At 35.9% G+C, this 23,090-nt stretch overlaps 1 protein-coding gene across 5 annotated transcripts in view; it reads left to right on the top strand.

Annotated features, from left to right (window-relative positions):
• Positions 1-23,090, top strand: part of DGKH (diacylglycerol kinase eta) — a 158,091-nt gene that overhangs the window by 106,801 nt on the left and 28,200 nt on the right. For all 5 annotated transcript variants that reach the window (XM_041466916.1, XM_041466917.1, XM_041466915.1 and 2 more), the window contains 14 exons: positions 164-266; positions 1,957-2,119; positions 4,576-4,684; positions 4,985-5,124; positions 6,679-6,763; positions 9,119-9,204; positions 10,621-10,720; positions 11,933-12,206; positions 12,658-12,786; positions 16,150-16,284; positions 18,054-18,171; positions 18,606-18,716; positions 18,872-18,968; positions 21,414-21,521. In XM_041466916.1, the coding sequence (XP_041322850.1) occupies positions 164-266; positions 1,957-2,119; positions 4,576-4,684; positions 4,985-5,124; positions 6,679-6,763; positions 9,119-9,204; positions 10,621-10,720; positions 11,933-12,206; positions 12,658-12,786; positions 16,150-16,284; positions 18,054-18,171; positions 18,606-18,716; positions 18,872-18,968; positions 21,414-21,521 (1,758 nt within the window). The remainder of the gene's footprint in view (positions 1-163; positions 267-1,956; positions 2,120-4,575; positions 4,685-4,984; positions 5,125-6,678; positions 6,764-9,118; positions 9,205-10,620; positions 10,721-11,932; positions 12,207-12,657; positions 12,787-16,149; positions 16,285-18,053; positions 18,172-18,605; positions 18,717-18,871; positions 18,969-21,413; positions 21,522-23,090) is intronic.

Raw genomic sequence — 23,090 nt, 5'->3', positions numbered from 1 at the left:
TCTGTGGTTGGACATTTGTGGTTTTTTCCTAGTCTCACTGCTTTTCCCACTACACCTAAATGTTAAATATGAGTCCATTTTTTGTTACATAGATAACATAGTATGAGTTGTATTTTCACCTCAAAATTTGCTGAAGGAAAACAATTATTTGTTTCTTTTGTAGGTTCACACAGCCTGTAAAGATCTGTACCCTCGTAAATGTCCACTTGGCCAATGTAAGGTATCGATCATCCCTCCAACAGCACTAAACAGTATAGACTCCGATGGTACGTAATAGTGTAGTGTGTTGAGTGGTACCTCTGGAATTCCAGTGCCTATTGAGATCCATGCAAATAAACAAGGCTAAAATCCTTCTGCTGAGCAGGTGAATGCAGTCTGCAAATTTAGAGAGAAGTATAATTTTCTGTGTAGGTTTTTAGAGTTATTCAACTGGCATGTTTTTTAAAGTTGCCCCAGCAGAAATTTTCTTCCATTTTATTTATGACCCTTAGAAACATTTCAAGTGAATGATCAGAATCCTCAGATGAAGTGGGCTGATGCCAGCCTAGCATACACCACTCCTGTGAGTTCTCAAATTTTGGATAATTTTGCATTATACAGAGATAAATTAGCTGAACAGCTCAGATCCACCAACTACTTTACCAGGCTTAAGAGAGCAATTGCTTCCATAGCTTCTCTAATTTTTTTTTTTTTGAAGATAAGCAGTGTAAAAATCCTGCAATGCACAGATAAAACCCAGCAAATGCTCAAAACTCAGAGATGCTTTTTGGTGGTCCAGGACAGAGACACATCAACAGCGGGAGACGGCACTTCAAGGCACAGAGTGGATTTAAAAAAGAAGTATCACAAAATCTTAACTATTTTAATTTTATAGTTTGTGTCAATGGTAAAGTAGACCAACCCCGTGAATGCAATTAAATGAATTTTGTTACATGAGGTTAGTAAAAGTGATTGTGTATGCTGTATATATTCACTCTATTTATTTGCTTTGTGGTGTCATAGACATCAGGCTGTCATTTATTGCTCATGCCGGGAAGATTGTTCAATACGTGAAATTAGTTCTCTTGGCATTTGAATTAATTAATCAAACCTTATTTGAAATTAGACATTACGATAATGTGGAATTAAATTAGCATCTCTTAATGAATTTTTTTATTTGTAGCTTTAGTATTTTTTTAGTAGTTGAAAGCAACATAATCATTTTAATACTGCTGGACACAAATGTCAAAACCTATACATGTGATGTCTGATTTTGGAGTGTTGCTGGGAAACCATTACCTCCATGGGCTGGTCATGTAAGCAGCAATAATGTCCATTAGTCTTTCTGACTAAGGACCTTATAGAGAGCCTGCTGTAATTAGTTAAGACCTGCACTGACTTAAATAAGCTTTGAATGACAGCTGAAGGTCTTCTGTTGTTCAGTGATTCTGTTATACTGAATAGTATAACCTCAGTCTGAAAAAATGGATCTTACGTGAAGTCTCACCTGGGAGGAACTGAGTACAAGTAATTTAAAATCTGTGAGTACTCTTAAAAAGCTCATACAGACATGAATGATCCAGTTCAACCCAGTAAAGTTAAAGGAAAATAATACTGAAAACCAAACACATGTAACTGAAATATATATTGAATTATGTGATGATAATCTGTGAAGGTGAGACTTAAGAAGTATTCTGAAAGGTTAATGGCAGTTGAAAAACAATAAAGCTATTGTCTTCAGGATTTTACTAAATATAGGCACTGAAAATACCAGAAACAAACAAAAAAAGAACTGGTGAATCTTGCGTAATTATGTTTTCCTTGTAGGACTAATACTCAGTTTAGCATTTACATTATGCATGATAAAATGTACTCCTTTTGTCCTTCATCCCTATCTTCCTCTTTCCCATGATTTCTTTTTGTGTTGTTCATATAAGGAAACTTTATTTATTTCATTCTTTCTAACTATGTTTACAGGTTTCTGGAAGGCCACATGCCCGCCATCCTGTGCCAGTCCTCTTTTAGTTTTTGTTAACTCAAAGAGTGGAGACAATCAGGGAGTAAAGTTTCTTCGTCGATTCAAACAGTCGTTAAATCCAGCTCAGGTCTTCGATTTAATGAATGGAGGACCTCACTTAGGGTAATGATCTTGGAAACCTTGAGCAAGCCTTTCCACAAGGGAATTAGGTGCAAAGTACAGTGTTGTGTTCCCCTTGCTTTATAGTGTTATATCCCCTTGTTGCTATAATTCCATCACCAATATCTACTCTGACTTCCTAATTAAAATCTAAGAGACAATAGAATTTCAAGATATATTTCAAGATCTTTATAAATTCTGGTGCGTGAAGGGTTTGTAGGATAACATTTTCCTTCTAGAAAAGCTTGAAAATTCAAAACCAAAAGCTCTTGGCTAGCTTTGACTTCTGCTAACCGGTAAGGCTCAAAACTGTTACAAATGTGCAGATGTTTTCCTCTATCACAGGAACTTTAATTTTGCTCTATGCACAGTTGCCAGGTGCTTTTCTTCCATCTCACATGCATAATTCTGATATTCCTCTGGCCTTTTTGTGTGTAGCTATGGAATAAGACTATTGTTTAAATGTACTCTGTATCTTTTAAAATTCTGAACACAAATGTCAGCAGGGGGCGTCTGCAGTGGGTTGATGGACAAGTACATGAAAAATTTTTCACCTGAAAAATATGTAAAAAATATGGTTTATGTAACATATGCAAATAGTAAAAAAAATATGGTTTATGTAACATATGCAAATAGTAAAAAAAAATGACCATCCCAAATAATTTGGAGCAAGAACACAAAACCACCAGGCATTTATCCCCAAAATCTAAAGGTTGATTGTTGGAGAGATAGCGATGAAATTTGCATAGTGATGGCCACAACTCAATCATCTTTGCATGTTAATGAAGATTAAATTCATGCCCATATTTCTGTTGCCTACCTCGATTCCACTCAGATATAGTGATGTGGTTAAATGCCTAATACTATCAGATATAGCAACTGGAAGTGTTAATTTTTGTACTCTTAAATATGCAGAATTATACTTAATGATAAAAAGTGGATGGAACAAATCCACAAAAATTCAATTCAAGCAGTGCGTAAATAAAAATATAATTGATTACAGCTTATTATTACAGTGGATTATAATAATTAGTACTGTGTTATGGACACATCATAATAACTCTGAGTTGTAATATTATTTTCATTATGACCCTTATAATCTGAGCTGAATCCAAGTCACTTTTAACTAGAATTTTGTACATGTAATTATAATGACATATAACATTTGTCTTAATTGATTAGACAGTGTTTGAAAGGAGACAGTATGAAAAATATGTTTGCAAGTGCTCTTCTTTCACATAGTTGTGCCATGGCTGAGATGACTCACTTTGATTTTGCACAGAAATTGCAGTTCATGTCAGGTGCTTTTAAGTACTTCTCCCAAACAGTTTCCAGGGAGAGATCCTTAGCAAGTATTCCATCAGGTCGCACTGATGTCTTCTTTTTTCCTAGTTGATCTAAAAAGCAGGGGTGAATGCTATGACACAGTGTATTGCTAGGGATTTTCTCCTCTTTCTCAGGATAGGATAAGTTGCTCTGGTATCAACATTTTTTCCCCTTAAGTATCTGCTTCTTTTGTTCTGACTAGGTATGTGCCCATCATATTCAAGTAGATATTATTTTCTCTAGAAAAAATATAAATGGTTCAGAAATTTGTGATCTTGTTATTTTTTTTTAAATGGTTCAAAATTATACATATTCTGGAAAATAACATGCATTAAAACCAAATATATTTGTTGTTAGTATTTTAAGGGTTTATACTTTCCAATTTTTTTCTTTTTCTTTTTTTTCAGTTAAGTCCCTGTTGTTTTTACCTTTTGCCTGCTTCTTCACATCTCATTCCCCTTTTTTCTGTGTCTTACCTTTCTGCATTTTCTGTCTCTTGTCCTCCTTTTCTGTACTGTCCAAATGTTATATTGTGGAGGTCTTAAAAATTAGAGAACAAGAGGAAGAGCAATAGGAAGTGAAAGCAGCATATGGCTTTAAGGATATAATATTAAATACTTGTGTTATTTATCTTATATTGTTGTGATCACCTTATGTTTAAGAATTGCTTAAATGGTCCTTACATTTAGCTAGTCCTTTGCCCACAAAAGCCCACTCGTATTGTGGAGCACATCCTGTCATTGTGTCCTAACCTCTTCTTGTGAAAAATCCCCAGTGGTGCATTATGCTTCTGGCTGAAATGAGAAGCATGGAGCAGTTGCAATTTTATCACTTAAATCTGGGTATTTTAAAATATTGATAAAATCAATAAAAGCAGACTTATAAAATCCTGAAAACAATATCAAGGGATTTTTCAAAGAATAATTTGGCATGTTATTTATCAGAAATGTCAGTATAGGTGGAATATGCAGCGACAGATGGGCTGCAGATAGGTTAATTAAATAGATGGTTGTATCCCACAACAATAAAAGGGTTATAAAGATGCTGTGCACAATATTTTCTTGTAACAATTGATAGTGAATGTCACTGCTCTCTTGCTAATGGATATAACTAGCTTTGCATTTTCTCTGCAGTTTGCGGTTATTTCAGAAGTTTGACAACTTCAGGATTCTTGTATGTGGTGGCGATGGAAGCGTGGGTTGGGTCTTGTCAGAAATTGATAAGCTCAGCTTGCACAAGCAGGCAAGTGTGCATATTTACTTTCCTTGCCTAGACTGACTAGGCTTAATTTTGTGTGCTTACCTTTTCCTTGACTTGGTTCTTTGTTGCATCTCTGTGTATGAGGAAAACTCAGTAGTTACTGTTTAATTAAAGTTTCCAAGGACAAGTTGTAGCAGAATAACACAGGCTTTACACTGATTTACAGGCTTTAGACATCAGCTATGAAATTAACATTTGTTGATTGAAGTAACAAGCATTTGTAAACACTTGTATTTTCTTTCTAGTTTTCAATAGTAGATTTGTTCCTGTGTTGTGTTTCAGTGTCAGTTAGGAGTGTTACCCCTTGGTACTGGAAATGACCTTGCTCGTGTCCTTGGCTGGGGAGGATCCTGTGATGATGATACCCAACTTCCTCAGATTTTGGAAAAACTAGAACGAGCCAGCACGAAAATGTTAGACAGGTAAACCTAAATGTGCATATGCATCACTTACTGTGAGATTTAAATTGTATTTATTTGGGTTTCTGATGGCCTAAAATCCGTCTTGGAGAGTTGGTGTTCAGTGGGGTTTGTTTTTTGAGTGCAGGTCTTAATCATGAAGGAAGCTGCAGTTATGATGGGGACAGCTCTTTAGCCTGCTTTTTAAACTAAAGAGTCAGACGGATGAGTGGTTGATGGAAGTGGGAAGTGTGCTGTCCAAACATGTTCAAAAGTTGACACCTTATTGCATGGCTGAGGGAGCTGCAAAACTGCCTGTTATAAGAAGTTGTGAGCATTATGAAATTGTGTAGATTCAAAACTGATTTCAGCAATTTTATGGACTCCATGCGTGCTTATTAAACACCATTAATGGTAGCATCTTTATTTAGAAAACACCTGAGCTCTCTGTCCTTGGATGTGGGGAAAACTCACCTTGTGTGCTTTCACACTTTCCTGAGGCATCAGCTGTTGACAAGATGCTGGGCTAATTGGATCCACGACTAATACTTCTGTTTGAGGCAGTTTCTTAGTAAAAAAAAATGAGATCTTCCCATTCCTTGTTTCATGGAATTTTCATCCATAAAGGAAGGCAGCAACCCCATTAAAAAAAAAATCATAGATGACGATGATCATGTTGTTCCAATGGACTAGCACTGCTTTTGAGAGGAGTATTTCTTACACTATTCCTGTCTCTTTTGAGTGTTTCTTTTCTTGCTCTAGTGGCAAACACTTGAATGTCATCATAAGGGATTTTACTTTAGGTTATTTTTATGAAATAGAGAAAAAAACCTTTTTTTATTTTAAGCTTTTCTGCAGACTACTTGATTGCTTTACAGCAAAGCATGTAGAGAAATGCTTGTTGCTGATCCTCAGATTCTGAAAAACTTGTAAATTAAATCAAATTTTCCTTTTTCTGTAGTGAAAAAATGCTCTGTTTCATTTTTTGGTCTAATTTCAATAGACTTGCTCCCAAGACCCATCTGCAGTGATTACTTGCTCTTTTCAGCAGGCTTTGAAGGATGTTGTTAGTGCTTTCATACTATCTGTGTTGTCAAGTGCTGTCCTGTATCACACAAAAAAAAATATATATATATATATCAAGGAAGACACTTCATCATTTGCTTTGTTTTCATGCCTGCCTCCTCTAGTTGAGATGGAAAGCCAGTGTCACCTTAAAGATTTTTCTTTAGGAAGATGTCTTGTTTCCTTTGACTTCTGCAGTATGTTTGCACAAATTCTTTTATATTATGTTTTTTTCCAGAAAATCTTTATTCCCTATATTGAATGTCCCATGAATTTTTCATATATGAGACTGACTATCAAATCACTAAAAAATAATCTGAGTAATAAAACAAATTATTACCTTTATTCTCTAATTTAATCTCTCTAATTATTTCACCCATGTAGTTTACAACTACAAATTAAGCTGCTTTTTTTTATACATAGCTATTCTGTGGTGTGACATTGAATTTTCTTTTTGTTAATAAAGTGGAAAGAGTGTAAGACTAACAGTCTGGAAACTTATGTTTCTTTCAGGTGGAGTATAATGTCATATGAACTGAAATTACCATCAAAGCCTTCTATTCTTCCTGTGACTGCAGAAGAGTCAGAGGAGTGCCAGGTGCACTTTAACTTTTGTTTTGTTGTTTCATGCTCTTAACTTGGAGCTTCTGGGATGGCAATAGACATAATTAAAGCATTTATGTGAAAAATAGATGTTTTGTGATCTGCTAAATGAACTGAATTAAGGGCTTTTCTTGCTGTGTATCTCAAGTAAGTAAGGTTTCCAGTTCTATATAATTTACCTAAGGAGTTTCCAGCAAAGCTGTCTGAAAAATTTCTTCCTCAATATATATGTATATTTTAATATGTATTAAAAAGTATATTTATATAGCATGTTAAACAAGAATGTAATCTAGTGTCATATTATTATGTAATATTATAATACTATATATTTTAAATAATTCTTATATATGAGTATATTTTTATATATATTTTTGTATATAATAGTAAAATTTAGTGCTATGTTACTGTACATCAATGTATATACTATGATACTATATATAAATATTTAAAATACATTTTTAAAATATATTAAAAAAATGTCTGCTATGGTAATTTTGGATTATGCATTGAGAAAAAGCCCCCAGCATTTTGGAGGCAAGGGTTTTATTCCTAAAGAAAGACAGAAGCGTTTTGCAGCTTGAGTTTGATCAGGTGATATCACAACTTTCTCTTGTTCATTGAAAGAGCTCAAAATCCTAAGTATCATCAAAGAAAAACTTAGCCTGTGTTCCAGACTAGATTTGTGCTTGTACTAGCTGATGAGGTTTCAATTTTGAGAGGAGATGCTTTAATCAAATTAATTGGCATGAAAAGTCTGACTGAAAATGAAAAAATAATATATTCCCAAGAAAGTTAATGCATATCAACTGTAGCTCAAAAGTACTTCAGAAGCCATAATTAATCAGCAGTCTCTTGAACAATTTAATAATTCAGGCTCTTTTAATTGGCAACGAGGTTATAACCTTTGATGGATTGCTGGATGTAGAGATGCAAAAAGGCTGGGATTTTAAGGGGGTTGCTTTGCACACAGCTCTGCTTTTGGTGTCAGCAATGCAGATCAAGGCTTTATTGCCTCTAATTTTTCAAGAAAGTTAAAATTTTCAAGTGTGTCTTCATCATCATTTTGTTCTAGTTATTTCTGGCTTTGACACTTTTTTTTAGCCCCTTCTGAAAATGGAAGGAGCTGCTTGCTCATATAAAACTTCCTTTTTAGCAAATGTATTCTGTAGGCTACATTACCTGTCATTACTTGAGTTGGACAAAGCCATTTGCTTTTGAGTACCCTGTTCAATCTCTATTTTAATAGGATTTTTTACATTGCTTACTGAGTTAGGCTGTTTCAGAAAAAAATAATAATTAACCTTGTAGTAGATGTTGGATTATGCCACAGTTTGAAAAGCAAATGGAAGTTCATATATGATTCTTTTCTTTTTCCCTTTCCTTCCTCCTGCAGTTTCAGGAAACTAATTCCACTTGGTTTCCCAAAATCTTGTACTGGTGTTTGAAAAATAGTAATTCATTATTATGGATCAGATGTTTATGTTTTGTTTTCTCCTTTGAAATGTAAGCTGATTCAATGTCAGAGTCCTACGATGAAGGTTTTAGGAGAAAAAACTGAAGTGGTATATCTGCCTGCTCAAAATCAAAGACAAAAGCATGCTGAGAGATTTAAAGAGATTCTTAAATGGAGCTGGCAGAACTGCATTTATTTTTAGCTTTGGATTTGGAATTTTGTTAAAATTTTCTTTTAAAATTGAGGTCTGGATCCAGAGTTTTTTGAGATAGGATATAGTGTGTGAGGATACATTTTTGATCCAGTCCAAATATTTTCCTGAGTATTTTGTAATTTGTAATTTTTAATGTTCTTGTAAAGACTAAGCCCTAAATGGTTTGCTCCTTGAAGATTGGTTTTGATAACATTATACCAGTTTGGCAGTCTTTGTCAGTTGTGGTTCTTGGGAAGTGAGAGCTCACCTGACAGTAAAGTGAAAATTCCAGATCACAACTGCAAACTTTAGACTTGTTCTTATTGAGCAATTTGTTTAAGGAAAGCTTTGCTTATTTTAGAAGTAAAAGGTACTAGATTATAATAATGTAGGTTGTTATAAATCGGAGTATGTAGATTCTTTTCTAGCTCACAGACTGATTTTAGCCTAGAAATAACTTACTGTTTTCTTTACAGGAGGAAAAGAACTGTGGATCAAGTTCTCATGCAGTCTAACTTTGAATATTAAACATCTCATACATAAAATACACATAAAACGCATGTAAAATCTTCATTGCCAAACACTTGGCCTTATATTAGATCTGAAATAAAAATCCTGCTATTTTTGAGGGGTTTAAACTCACTACTTGTTGTTAAACTGCTGGAATGTGTGGAAATTGAAGTCTCTTTTCTCTCTATTTTCAGATATCTGCTTATGAGGATTCAGTTGCTGCTCATCTTGCAAAAATTCTCAATTCTGATCAGCATTCAGTTGTCATATCATCTGCCAAGTGAGTCAGTCAATTTTATTTACGATGTGCGGGATAAATTTCTTGTGTAACATCATCACCATAATAGCATGCTGTATAAGCTTGATTTTCTTACGGATGGCCAACTGGCTTGCCTTAATATATCTTGATTTATATCTTTTAGAGTGGATGCTCTTTTCTGCAAAATTTTTAGATGGTACAGTTGTAATAGATGGCTTAATACTGAATTTAAAAAATAATCACACAATATTTATATAAAATGCTGTTAAATCATTCCAAATCAGTGCATGGCTTAAATAAAAAAACCTTACTGTTACTAATGCATAGATGTGATCTACTTCACACTGCATTTCTTCTGACTATTTTTTGTAAAGCATATGTTTAGAGGACAAAAGATTTCACCAGTGTGAAGCAGAGCTTTAGCTTAGGTAGCTTTGTTGTAGCCCTGTCTATATCACTTCAATCAATACTGATCTAGGACATTAATGGGATTTTTTTCCTCAAACTGAAATATTTTGAAGTGAGAGAAATTTGGCAAATCATGGACATCATCTGAAATCAGAACTGTTCTGTGTATGCCTTCTCTATGAAAAAAATCTTATGTTTTGCAATATGCAAAAGACCAGTCATAGAATTTTTAAAAATACATCTGAATATCATCACATCTTTTTTTTCCTCATAAAAGCAAGTTAACAAAATTTCATTTTTAATCCTATACATAGCACATGTAGAATATTAAACTGCAGGATATTTTTAACTCCAGATTCTAAATTGGTTCTGTACTTTGTTAAATCTGTTTAATTTGTCAGAAAAATGTCAACTAAATGAACAGTACTAAGTAATTATCCTCACTTCATTAGTAAGTTTGCTGTCTCTCTGAGTGCAGGTAACAAGAACCAAGTATTTTCCTGATTTACACAGTGAAAATTCATTTCAGCTACTGTTGTTTGCACAGATATGGTTCAAAAGCATCAGCTGTGCAATGGGATGTGTGTGGCCATATGCTTTCATCTAAGAAGTGCTTCTTTAAAGGAGTAGATTTTCTCCATGGTTTTTAAGCTCCAACTTTTCACATGAATTTGCATGACTGTTTGAAGTTACCAAAGGGAATGCAAGTTTGCAAAGTCCACTCCTAGGGAAGGTGTACAAGCAAGGGAGTGGATAAAATCAGTTATGTTTATTTCAGATAAGAGGCTGAGATACAAAGTATGCCAAGGCTTAAGTGAAAGACTTTTTGTTTTAAAGCTTATCAGTTCAGTTTTGGAAGCTATGGAAAAGAGTGTCATCTGATTTACAAGTATGATCATGGAGTTCAATTTCCAATAAGAATAATTCATAGCAGTGTACATATAATAAATTGCCATAAGAATTTAATATTCAAAACATATATATTTAATTTCATTTGATTTCTTCCCTCTCCTTTTTTTTTACCTGAAGAATATTATGTGAAACTGTAAAGGACTTTGTTGCCAAAATAGGGAAGACTTACGAAAAACCAATGGAAAATGCAGAGGAAGCTGATGCCATGGCCATTAAAGTAAGATTATGACTACGTTCAGTTTTAAAGTTGTTGGGTTCTTAAAGTTCATAGCTCATGGATATTTAATTTTCACATTGCTCTAGAATGCCCAGCTTGGCTTTCATTTCGACCAGTGAGTTCAAAATTCTTCTGTTCTTATTGCATAGAGTTAATTATTTCCAAAGCATATTTAAACTCTGAGATTTCTTTAAACTGTTTACACTTTCTTTCTTCATAAAGGATAAAGTTCATGGTAGCATACATAGAGATAAAAGGATTTCTTTTTGCATTAGTTATACTTCTAGGGATTAAGTTAGCTACAGGAAAACAATAGGATAATGAAGAGTATGCTGCAAGAATGAAGGGGAGACAGACCACAATGTTAAAAATAGTGGTTTAAGCTGCAAAATACAGAGATCGTGTTGCAAAAACATTGGGAAAGAAAACAACAGAAGGATTTGGTATGAGACACAAAATTTACATGAGCTGAAAAGAAAAGAAGAAAACAAAACCCTTGGCAATCCCAGAGTCAGAAAATGTACTTGCTAAGTGGCAATTTGTGGTTCACGTTTCTATCCGGTGCACATTTTAGAAAATTAGTTTTTCTTTTTAACTGTTACAAGGCCAGAGAGTGTTTTCTTTCTCTTAGGTGCAGAAAATCCTTTCTTTTCCTGTGTACCTAGAGAGAACAATTACTTAGTGTTGGGGAGAGGCATTTGACAGTGTCTGAGTCTGGCTTGAGCCACTTGCTCTGTGACAACTCACTTGCTTAAATATACAGCTGTATTGCAGAAAAACCCCCATGTGTCTCAGTCTAACAGCTGATAGATACCTCTCAAAATTGGGGCACTGAAAAACCATGTGTGGGCAAACCTCTGGCGGTTTTCTGTGCTGCAAGTCGTTAGGAGAGGAGTAGGATGCAATCCATACAGTTATGGGTCAGGCTGAGTTGAGCATGGAGTATTATTTGAATCTAAGTGGAGGGGTTTGTAATATAATTGATCTAGTCTGGTTTAGTGTCACAGGGTCTGCAAAAAACCCATGCAGACCTACTCATAATCTGATATTCTGAAATGTTGAACCTCTTTGTATTTTACCTAAGAAATTACATAGACACTAAAGACACCTGCAGTTTCATATATAATCTGGTACCATATTTCCTGAATATATTCACATGTTCACTGTTGAATTTTTTTTTTTTAATGTGTGTGTTTTCCCACTTTGTCTTAGTGCTCAGAGTTAAATGAAAAGCTGGACCTATTGCTCCAGGCTCTTCACACAGAAGCCCAGGCTGCTCCCATTCTCCCAGGCATTGCTTCCCCCATTGTGGAAGAAGAACCAGAGGAGTTCTCGAGTGAAGAATCCTTGTCTGAAAGTAAAGAGCAATTAGCAGAGTGTGTCTCAAAGTCTTCCCAGAAGCTCTTCAAACCAAGGCAACAGTTAATGCTCCGAGCAAACAGCTTGAAGAAGGCTGTGAGGCAGATCATTGAACAAGCAGAAAAAGGTGCACATCAGCAACATTTTAATCCAGACTGGTAGAATAGGATAGGATAATGATGTTTGTTTGTTTGTTTGTCTAACTGGAATAAGTTTTCATTATAAAATTTGATTTCTATATTCTTACACAGATAAAATTATGTGCTTATTACAAGCTGCAAGGAAAAGAAATGCAGCTTGTTTGAATGTTGATGACTCTGCAGGTGTGACTACATCTGTATGTATGTGTGTGCGCATATAAAAGTGCATTCCTTTAAATATTAGCCTCCACAAAATGAAAATTTCTGACCGCAAATCTTTATCAGCTGGTAAAGAATTGACTGACTCTTTCACTGAATTAATGATGGAACTCTTTTGTTGATATTTTAAAACTAAAGCTACCAAAAAAAAGTGCTTATTTCAATGTATGTAGTTTTTCTTTAGAATCCTTGAGACTTTGTCTTTTCTCTTAATAACAGTTGTGGATGAGCAGAATGCTCATAGTGAAGAACAAGTGAACCAGTCTCCAGTAGAATACAGCAAAGAATTGGATGAATCCAAAGAAGAGGAAAAAGAGGAAGATACGAAGGAACTTGAGTCTCCATCAAGTGAGTAAATCAGGAATAAAATAGAAATATTCCATCTCGTTATAGTTGTATTAGGAGCATAATTGGTTCCATAATTAAAAATACTAGCATCCTGTTTGGAAACTACTCACAAATTATAATAGATTTGAATAAATAAAAGATAAGTGAAAAATGTGGGAAATAATAGATGAACAGTCTTTTGGAATGTGTTCACAAAGCTGAGAAGGCACTTGTTGAGAATATAAGTGCCTGAATTTAATCCAGTGTTTACACTCATCTTCCTGCATGAACCTGAGCAAGTACTAGAGCCTAGGTGATGGTGGCAATAGCATATCTCAGCTGTAGACTGAGATTCTTAAGCTACATAGAAATTTTAGGAAAGTTGCATCTTAGCAGTGGAAATTTCAGTCTTTTCCGTATTATCAAAATGGACAGTGCTGCCCTGATGGTGAGGCCACAAGATGATCTGTGAGTCATAGAGAAACACTGGTAGCTGGTAGGCATCAAAGCCCATCCTCTAGATACTTGGTAAATAACTTTTTGGGGCAAAATGAGAGAAGTATTTTGGGATTTGCATCTCCTTTTTTTCACCCTAACCCACACTAAAATCCTCTAAAGTTGTCCTCACAGGGCTCTGCTCTGAAGCTGTTGCCTGTGTCTGTAGCTCCTACTGTGGAAATGAGACATTGGGCTGTTGGGGCTTCTGTTGGCCCAGCATCTCATGTTTTCTCCAGAAACACATCAGGCTTTCCTCCAGTGATTGTCTCTTCACTGGTCACTTTTATTTGCTCTTGGTTATGGGAATCAATGCCTGTTGGTTGTCCCTTTTCAATAGTAGCTCATAGAGGATGCTGGCCCTACAGATGACCCAATCCTACTGCCATAACTGTATAATAAAGATATTCAGGTCTAGAAATTTATTGAACTCCTTGTATCTTGATGGTATAATTTCTGCATGTGGAATAGTTTGTATTAATGCTGTCACTGGACGATAGATGTTTAGGGACAAAGCATGGAACATGAATTCAATTATCTGCGCTGAAACATCAGTTTTACTCATTAGGGCTGTGTTGTTTTTATCAGAGCATTCACAGCAAAAGTTTTTCTTTATTGCAGTTATTCCCATGAGTCTTATCTGTCAAATAAAGAGCAGCTGCTCTGCTGATTTTCCTATTTAGTACAACTGCCTTGTTTGCAAGTGCAGAGAGAACAGACTGTGTGAACAGTGTTGTGAATTTTTCAGTAGTATTATGAAAAATGAATGTTAATTTTGTTCTGAGTATTGCATTTTACCCTCCAAGGATCTTCCTGGTCATTTGATGAAGATAATGTTTTTCCATATGTTAATACCTTCATCTAAATATATAATGACTTGTTAGATATCACTTGCCGTTTTTATTCCTTTTTATTTTTTGACATTAATACAGTGTTTTGTCATGCATCGATACAAATCAATGTGTTGTATTGCTACCATGCAATGTTGTAGCATTTTGTGATAGCTGCTATGGCTGTTATGCAGGTGTTAAAGTCAGGAGATGGCTTTTAGTCCACTTCTAGTCCATTTAGTCATATAAAACAATTCAGAAAAACTTACCCACTTTTCCCACTTGTCCTGTGTGTAATAATTTCTGTTTGACTTCAGGAAGTCATTCAGAAAGGTGTGTCATCTTACTTATGGATACAAGGAAGTAAAGAATCTGCCATTCCACTTAGCAGTTCTATGTTAGTTTTTCATCACTTAAAAAAATCCCCGTGAATGGGCAAATCCTGGCCTGAAGTGATGTGAAGACAATGTCTAAACCCTTGTTCTAGTTAATCCTTTTGTCTCTAGATTTTCCCACTCAACATTTTCTTTCCATTAGTGTCTTCGTACAGTACACCCACTACTCTCAGGTGAAGTTATGATTGACGTGACCTTTGTATCACTCCTACCACTGAAAAGGATGCATTCTATGCTTCCCACCACATTCCTGGGGCTGTTTCCCTGCTGTTGTCTTGGTGCTAGTCTTACTAATTCTATTTTTGCTGGATTAGTTTTCATATTTTGAGAGGAAAAATCACATTATTTTGAAATTATTTCTTTTTTTTGTTCTGAGCTTCTTCAGATGGTAAAGTTTGGTGTTGTCCTAAGCTGAAGTAATTTTAACATGTGAGATAATTTGGAGCAGAGATAGCCAAGAAGTGTCTGTGTGTGACCATCTGTTGTGCGAATTTTCTACATGCACATGGAGATGCTATAACAAAGCATTTGGTAATACCCAAACTTTTTTCCTTGGGGCACCGATTTCTGGATATGTCTGATAGGGCTGAATTGCACAAAGATTGATTTCCCCAGGCTGAAGCAGGCACTGGCATACTCTCTGAGGCTGCATGAAACCAGTTCTGCCAGGAAAGTAAATGACAGCACCCGAGGTCAGCCCTCTGCAAAGCCGATCCTTCTTCATTGCCTCCAGAGGCAGCCAAAGCATAACTGGCTTCACTGAGCTTCCAGTTACTCTTTGTGAATATCTACTCTTTCACTTTCATTTTCTTCCCTTTCCTTTTCCTGAGCTTTTGTTACTAATAGCTACTAAACATTGATACCTGTCAAGGTTTCACTGATCTAACTTCCGAAGAATTTCAGTAGATAAGTTAATTATTTGGGAAGTTGCTGGTTTGTTTGTTTTCTGAGTTTGTCTGTGGAAAAAGATGATGGAAAACTGATGCCCCCCACAATCTCTCTAGATGCAGAAGGCAAAGGTGGACATGACTTTCTCCCTTCCTGCAGTTTTCAGTTTGGCTGTAAATAAAGATGTCAGAGTTTTCTCTGACTTTTTCAGCATCTGATGCAGGCACAGGCCCATTTCAGCTGCTTGAAGAAAATAGTGTAGGTATTGATAAGATAGATATTCTAGCCTACAGGCCATGGAACTACCTATATTAAAATTGTTATAAATAACAACATACTGTCTGTGTATATTTATAAGTAAACAAAGATTAAGTTTAAGTTTAGATTTAATTATTTCAGCAGTATGTTTATCAGAAACTTACTGCAGTGTTAAATACTGTTGCATTTTAAGGTGGATGTAATACATTTTATGAACATATTTCCATTTAATACATATAATAGTTTTGCTGGTAGCTTGAAGTGTAAGTTGGGAACGCATCATGTGGAGTGCCATGCACACTTGCTCATTCTAATTTGTGTTTGTCACTTGATCTGTTTCTGAGTTTTCTTACTGTATTTAGAAGAAAAACTGTGTTATGGGGGGGAAGGACTTTTGTCATGGAGTGGTAACAGATTAAATTAATGCTTCTGATATATTATCAGGGCTGTAAAAATTATATATCGGTAATGTCATATTAGGTCTAATTAGTGTTCTTACTTTTGTTTTTTCTGCACAGCTAAAACTGCACCAAGATCTCCTGATAGACGTACAAGCCGAGGTATCCATTCTCAGACAGGTTCCTTCTCTGCTCCAGCTTTGGCAGCAAGCAAGGAAAACCTCCCAGTACTTAACACGAGGATTATCTGTCCAGGTAAGCTTGCTGTCAAATAATGACTTTTACTTCATGCCCTGAATTCATTTGAACTGACATACACATCTTTGTCTGGTACTGTGTAGGAGAAAATGCATAATAATGTAGAATATTTCTGATCCTTTGGCACAGTAGCAGAAGTGTGGCATTTGATTCTGAAGGGTGAAAAGTAAAATTCAGGATCATAGAACTGCCAAGTGGTTTGGGGTTGGAAGAAACCTCTAAAGATAGTGCAGCTCTCTGTCATGGGCATTGACATCTTTCACTAGGTCAGGCTGCTCAGAAAAGCATTCAGCCTGACCTTGGACACTTTCAGTGGTGTGGCTTGTACAGCTTCTCTGGGCAACCTCTTCCCATGTCTCACTACCCTCATCCCAAACATTTTCCTCCTTTTGTCCAATCTAAACCTACCCTATTTGAGTTTAAAACCACTGCCCTTTCTCCTGTCGCTGCAGGCCCTGATGAAAAGTCTCTCAATCTTTCTTATAAATCTGCTCTATATTTTGAAAGGGCACAATAAATTCTCCCTGGAGCTTTCTCCTCTCCAGGCTGAACATCCCCAGCTCTCTCAGCCTGTCTTCATAGGAGAGGTGCTCCAGCCCTCTGATCATCTTTAGGGCCCTCTGTGGACTTGTTCCAGCAGGTCCACATCCTTCTTATGTTGGGGAGCCCAGAGCTGGATGCAGCGCTGCAGGTGGGGTCTCACCAGAGCAGAGCAGAGGGGCAGAATCCCCTCCCTCACCCTGCTGGCTACGCTGCTTTGGATGCAGCTCAGGACACATTTGAGCTTTGTGGGCCACAAGCTCACATTGCCAGATCACATCCAATTTTTCATCCACCCAAATCCTTCTATCATTTATCCTAATCAATGGATTAGGATGAAGAGGCTGAGGGGCAAAGCTCTGTAAAGCTCAACCCTCTGAGTAAGATCTGTCTGTGGATATCCTCTGGAAATGGATAACTGAAACCACACAAAGCTGCTGTGTAAAACAGTTGAAAAAAAAACATCTGTTCTTACCTAAATTCAATTGATAGATGAAAAAGTATCTGTTCTGCTCCAAATGGAATTAATACTAGAGAGCACTAGTAAAACTCTGTTTTAATTAACTTTATTAGTATAGCTAAAACACAGTGGAACCAAGCTTATGTTTTTGTTCTTTAGGCAAATTTAAGTAAAAGCAGTTAGTATTTTGCTTTGTTTACATGCATTACAGAGTATTTTGTAGAGTGAAATTGATATTATTCAAAGCAGGCATGTTGAGGCTGTGATCTTTTCACAAATTAAGTTAAACTATGGCTCTGCCAGTTGTAAAAATTGTAAGAATATTCCTTATGTATGCTTCCAAAGGATAGGACAAAAGAAAAATAATGGACAGTTAGGAGATGAAGATTGAACTGAATGAAAAGCTCTAGCAGTCTTTTGGATGTTAGGTCACCCATCTGGTTACTATACCAGCCAGTGAGTGTTGGCCTGAAACCCTAAATTTTCTTTGTTTTTTTCTTTCTCCATGGTGGTACCTGAGAGAGCCACCATAATGCAGCATAGCTGCCTTTCTGCTTAAGAGAACCAGAGACCTGATAAGATAATTAGTTTCGGTAAAAATTGAGATAGAATCACAATCTTTCCCTGTACAGGTTTAATGAATTTTGTTTCTCAGTATGTGGTTTATATTATATGTTTGTCTATTTATCAAATACAATTTTTTTTTATTATTTTCATTCTGTTTTGTTTTGTTGTTTTTTTCTTTTTTTTCTCTTTTTTTAATCAGGTTTAAGGGCTGGTCTAGCTGCTTCCATTGCAGGAAGTTCAATTATTAGCAAAATGTTGCTAGCAAACATCGATCCATTTGGTGCTACGCCGTTTATTGACCCGGATCCAGATTCCTTGTAAGAAATATTTTTTTTCTAAATGTACTATTTTGCTTCCCCTAAGGACATCCTTCTCCCATTTTTGTAGTCTCTTATTTTTTTGCATTATGAAGTTCTTGTTTGCCATCATTTGGCAGTAGACCTCATTGTCTGAAAACAAGCTGGATTGTACTGGGTTAGTTGTGAGCCGTGCAAATTTTTTTGCAGCAGCTGAAAATAAGGTGAGAGATTTGCTCATTTATCCCTTGCTCAGCTGGAGGAGGAGGACAGTAATACTTCAGAGCTGGGTTTTTCAGCCCAAACCAGTTTACTTAGGGAGATTCAGAGGAAAGATCTCTTGAAGTATCTTAGTTCATATTCTGTTCTGTGACCAATCACAGTTTTGGTCAAAGATGTTTGCATGTCCAGGTTCTGTACAAATGTACACCTGATTTTCTCTTTTCCTCTGACAGGGAGGGATATTCAGAAAAATGTGTCATGAACAACTACTTTGGAATTGGGTTAGATGCAAAAATTTCACTAGAATTTAATAACAAGCGAGAAGAGCACCCTGAAAAATGCAGGTAATATAATTACTCTGTCAGTTACAGAGTCAAGATGTTTCCCTTCCTTTTTTTTCCTTACCTCTTTATATGAATTTCTTAATTTTTTTTCTTCAAATACAAGACACAATAATGTGTGTATGTCAATATGTGAATCTTGTTTTGCCTGCTTTCAGAAGTCGGACGAAAAACATGATGTGGTATGGAGTTCTTGGCACAAAAGAGCTATTGCAGAGAACTTACAAGAACTTAGAACAAAAAGTTCAACTTGAGGTAAATTTTATTTATGGAGAGAGTTGCTGGCACAATGTGTAGGGAAGAATTAGTGCTTATTTTTGAAACCTGTTATCGTTCTTACATCAACCCAAGCTGACCTCAGAGGCACTGTGTAAAGATGTGCTATGTAAAAGTTGGTCCTCCAAGTCACGTTTTTGAGTAAAATGTCAGTACTTTAAGATCACAAAATACCCAGTATTATGTTTCTTGTAATTACTGGGTTGAAAAAAGAGAATAAAGTATGTAGGTAGGATATATTTCTTAATGTTTACTGTATCAAAAGACAGACCAGGTTTTAATGGCAACCACAGAAATGACCATAAAATAAAGAGAAGAAAAGAGATAAGGAATCTTGATCTCAGGTTCAATTTAAAGTATATGGGAGCTACACATGTAGGAAGAGCATGTAAATAGTAAAAAATTCCTGACAAAAGGGAGGAGATTCTGAATATGCATCACAAGAAGCCCAGCTACAGCAGAAGAGACTTTCTCTAATATTCCCATTAAAAAAGCAAGATATTATCTAAGCAACAACAAATTCCATGTCTAAACATAGTTCTCATTTGGCTTTTAAGTTCTAATATTAAGTCTTCCACATGGTACTGGAAACTTAAAGGAGATAGAAATGATTCCCAAATGCAGAAAAAGACTACAGGATGTTTACTGTTCTTTTCACCCAAAGAATATCTGAGGTGGATTTTGACAGAGAACATATATAATTTCTCTTTTTATTTCATGCTAACTATTTCATATGGAACTTTATGATATTTATATGAGGGTAACTTTTTAAGTTGAAAAAATAATTTTAGGTTATTGGAGCTCTTTCTCACTCTGAGATTTAGAAGGATTTTGTCTGGTAGTGGCAGATTGCTGTTAGCTAAAGATTGAGTAATTATCAAGGAATTATGCAGTAGTTAGCAAATATAATGCCAGGAGAGAATGTTATGTATACTGCAGATAGAATTCTAATTTAAGGATCTTTTGAACTGGATTCAAATAAGATTCAATAATACTGCTGACTTTTCCATAATTTTTTTAATATTCCTGTAAGTAAGTCAGCAAGTAAAAATTTCACATTTACTGTTGTCTTGCGTATTATTGGATATATTATGTCTGCATATTCAGGCACTAGAGGCAGACTTCTACTGTAATACAAATGGCTGTGCAGCATCTATTAATATCACACCATATTTTGGATACTGACACATCTTGATTAAAATGTTACATTCTGTCTTGTTGCTAAGATTAAATCACAAAAAGAGAGCACTAAGCACATTCTGGAAATAATTTGCATCTCTTTCCCCTCCTGATAAAGATGCTACAGATTTTGTCCTTATTTCTTTAGACGTTCATTTGTATAATTTTAAGATCCTTCTGTGGACTGCTAGTGTGCAGTCATCTAGCAATCTTCATTAAAGGCAGCTTGACCGGCAACTTCATGGTCCATGAGGTGACACCTGGGTATATCTTGCTTTAATTCCATGCCTGTGGCACTGCTGCAGGACTGCACTTTTGACTCCCAGTGGAATGATTTGAGATCATTGGGCTTCCCCCTGCAGGCAGTTGTACTGCTGTAAGTCAAGAGTGATTTCACTGATGTCTGTAAACTTACTCTTGGCCAAAAGTGAGATTGATGCCATCCCATGATCGTGTTGAGCAGGACATGGAGTTTCTTACCTGTTTTGGGAGATAAAGCAATAAGAAGGAAGGACTGGATGGTCAGAAATAAGAGTGATCTCTTACCTGCAAAATCAACATCTACAGCCAGGGTGGCACCTGTGGGGTCAGTCCTAGATTTGTCTGCACTTTCGGGAGGAGAGTGAAGTTATTTTTACAGGAAGTCAACAATACATGCAAACGCTTACAGTTAACCACATGTTTGTGGCTATGCCAGAAATATTCTTGGATATTCTTGACACCCACCCCCCCTGCCCCTGGCTTAAATAGATTTGACTAAATAAAAAGTCACAATTGCAATTTTGGAAATGCTGGTATAGGATGGAAAACTAGTTCCCAAATGTATAAATGAATCTTTTTGTAATGTCCTTGGCAATCTTACTGTGTGCATTCAGGGAGATTTGTTTTCTTACTGCAAAAAGATTTTTAATCTTTGGTGGACAGACTATGGTCAAAGTGCATGAGAAATTTCATAAGGGATGTGAAAATGTTTCTTTCAAGACTCATGGAACACCACTGCTGTAGATACTACAGCATATAGATCTACATATTTTTCACCTCTGCAAAAGTCAGTGCTAATATTGGAAAGAAGAGGTTTGTTTTAGAGGTTCTTCATTGCATGGGGGCAGTCGTCTTGTACCAGACTTCTTAATGACTCTGTCCTCCCCTGCCAGCTCTGTTGAAGCTTCATGTGCTAAAAATTACTCTTTACTGATTACTTTTATTGTATTATTTATGTACTGAAGGAGCTTTTATCCCTTACAGTGTGATGGACAGTACATCCCCCTTCCAAGCCTGCAGGGCATAGCTGTGCTAAACATTCCCAGCTATGCTGGTGGGACTAATTTCTGGGGTGGAACCAAAGAAGATGATGTAAGTAGCATTAAAGAGACTTAACCTTCTGGGCAAAACCAGCAATAAATATAATGAACTGCTCTTCTCACTTGATTTTAATAGTAGTAGCATATAGTTTGGATAACAACTCTTATTTGAGGAGGAGTTTCAGTTCAAACTGTATTGTCTTGTTGGTTTTTTAATTGAAAACATGTTCCATGATTTTCTACTGTCCATTGTCTTCTCTCATGTCCGTTCCAGCAAAATGTTCATAATAAAGCATAATAATTTTGTTTTTTAAATAGCTCTATGAGTATTTTTAGAAATTAATTTTATAAAGAGAGGCACAAGTAATTTCTCTCTATATTGTTTTACAGATGCTTGTAAATAAGGTTTCTCAAAGCATAGATTCTTCAGTTTGCTATAGTCTGACAAGCAGCAAGGTAGACAGGATAATCAGTCAAAGATTTTACCTTCATTTTCCTCCTGTTCTTCAAACAGCTTTCCTGTGAGGGATGGTGATTCAGAAAGTGAATACTGATGCATTTAGTGACTGATAATTTAGTAGGGGTAGTAAACTGGTTTTTGAATATTATTTTAAATGAACTTTTAAAATACTTTAAGGTAACTTTTTCCCCTTCTTTTATTCAACTCCTAAGAAGCATTTCACCACATGGATCCCTACATGCCTTAAAACCTGGAACAGTGTTACTGCCCCTACCCACTTCACTCACAGCTCACCAACTGTAATTACTAGCAGATTATCCTAATCTGCATGTCCTGATTTAGTGTGTGATGTCTGAATCACCTAAAACTGTACTTGCAAACTGGCTTGTGATTTTGATGTAGACAATCCAGGACTCTTTTGCCAAAAAGTTTTATGTTTCTTGTAAGTTTTTATCCTTTCGTTTTTTAATGCATACATACAAACATACCTATATATAACATATGTAATTTAATATAACATCTATTATATATAATTGCATGTTTATATTATATAATACATATATACTTGCATATGTGTATATATATAAGTTTTATATATATGTGTGTATATATACACATATGTAAAAGTGAAAAAAGAAATTTAGACATGTTTTAGTGTCCTTTTCTTATTTTGGTATATGTCAGAGGATGGAAATTCTGTTTATATTTGGCAATGGATATCTAAAGCTTTTATATATAGTCCATGTTCATAGTCAGAACTTGAAAGCTGCTCTAACATCTACTCAGCCCCTGTTCAGGAGGGTTTTTTTTCTCCCTGGACTGCTTCAGTGAGAGAGAAGATTTGCCCCAGCTTTCATACTGGTATACAGCAAATGTGTGTGTCCTGGAGCAGTTTTACTGATATTATTAGTCTTCTAGTGAGCAAATGTGCCAGCAGAGTGACATGTTTGTTCTGGCCAAAGTTAGGAGCATAATTCATTGCTTTAGTGCAGTCTTGAATGACTCTTCACCAAGAGGTGGTGGTGGTGGTGGTGGTGGTGGTGGTCTGAAGTGCTGCTGGTTCTGCTCGTCTGGACAAATGAAAGATGTTGCCTTGACAGCTCTGATGATTGCTGAAACATTAGCAGTGAGGCAAGCAGGGCATCTGCACCCTGACTGGCT

Source organism: Pyrgilauda ruficollis, unplaced genomic scaffold, assembly GCF_017590135.1.
Source record: "Pyrgilauda ruficollis isolate IOZ18807 unplaced genomic scaffold, ASM1759013v1 scaffold20, whole genome shotgun sequence".
Taxonomy (NCBI): Eukaryota; Metazoa; Chordata; class Aves; order Passeriformes; family Passeridae; genus Pyrgilauda; species Pyrgilauda ruficollis.
The sequence above is the reverse complement of the archived record's forward strand: the minus strand, read 5'-3'. Positions and strand labels throughout refer to the sequence as shown.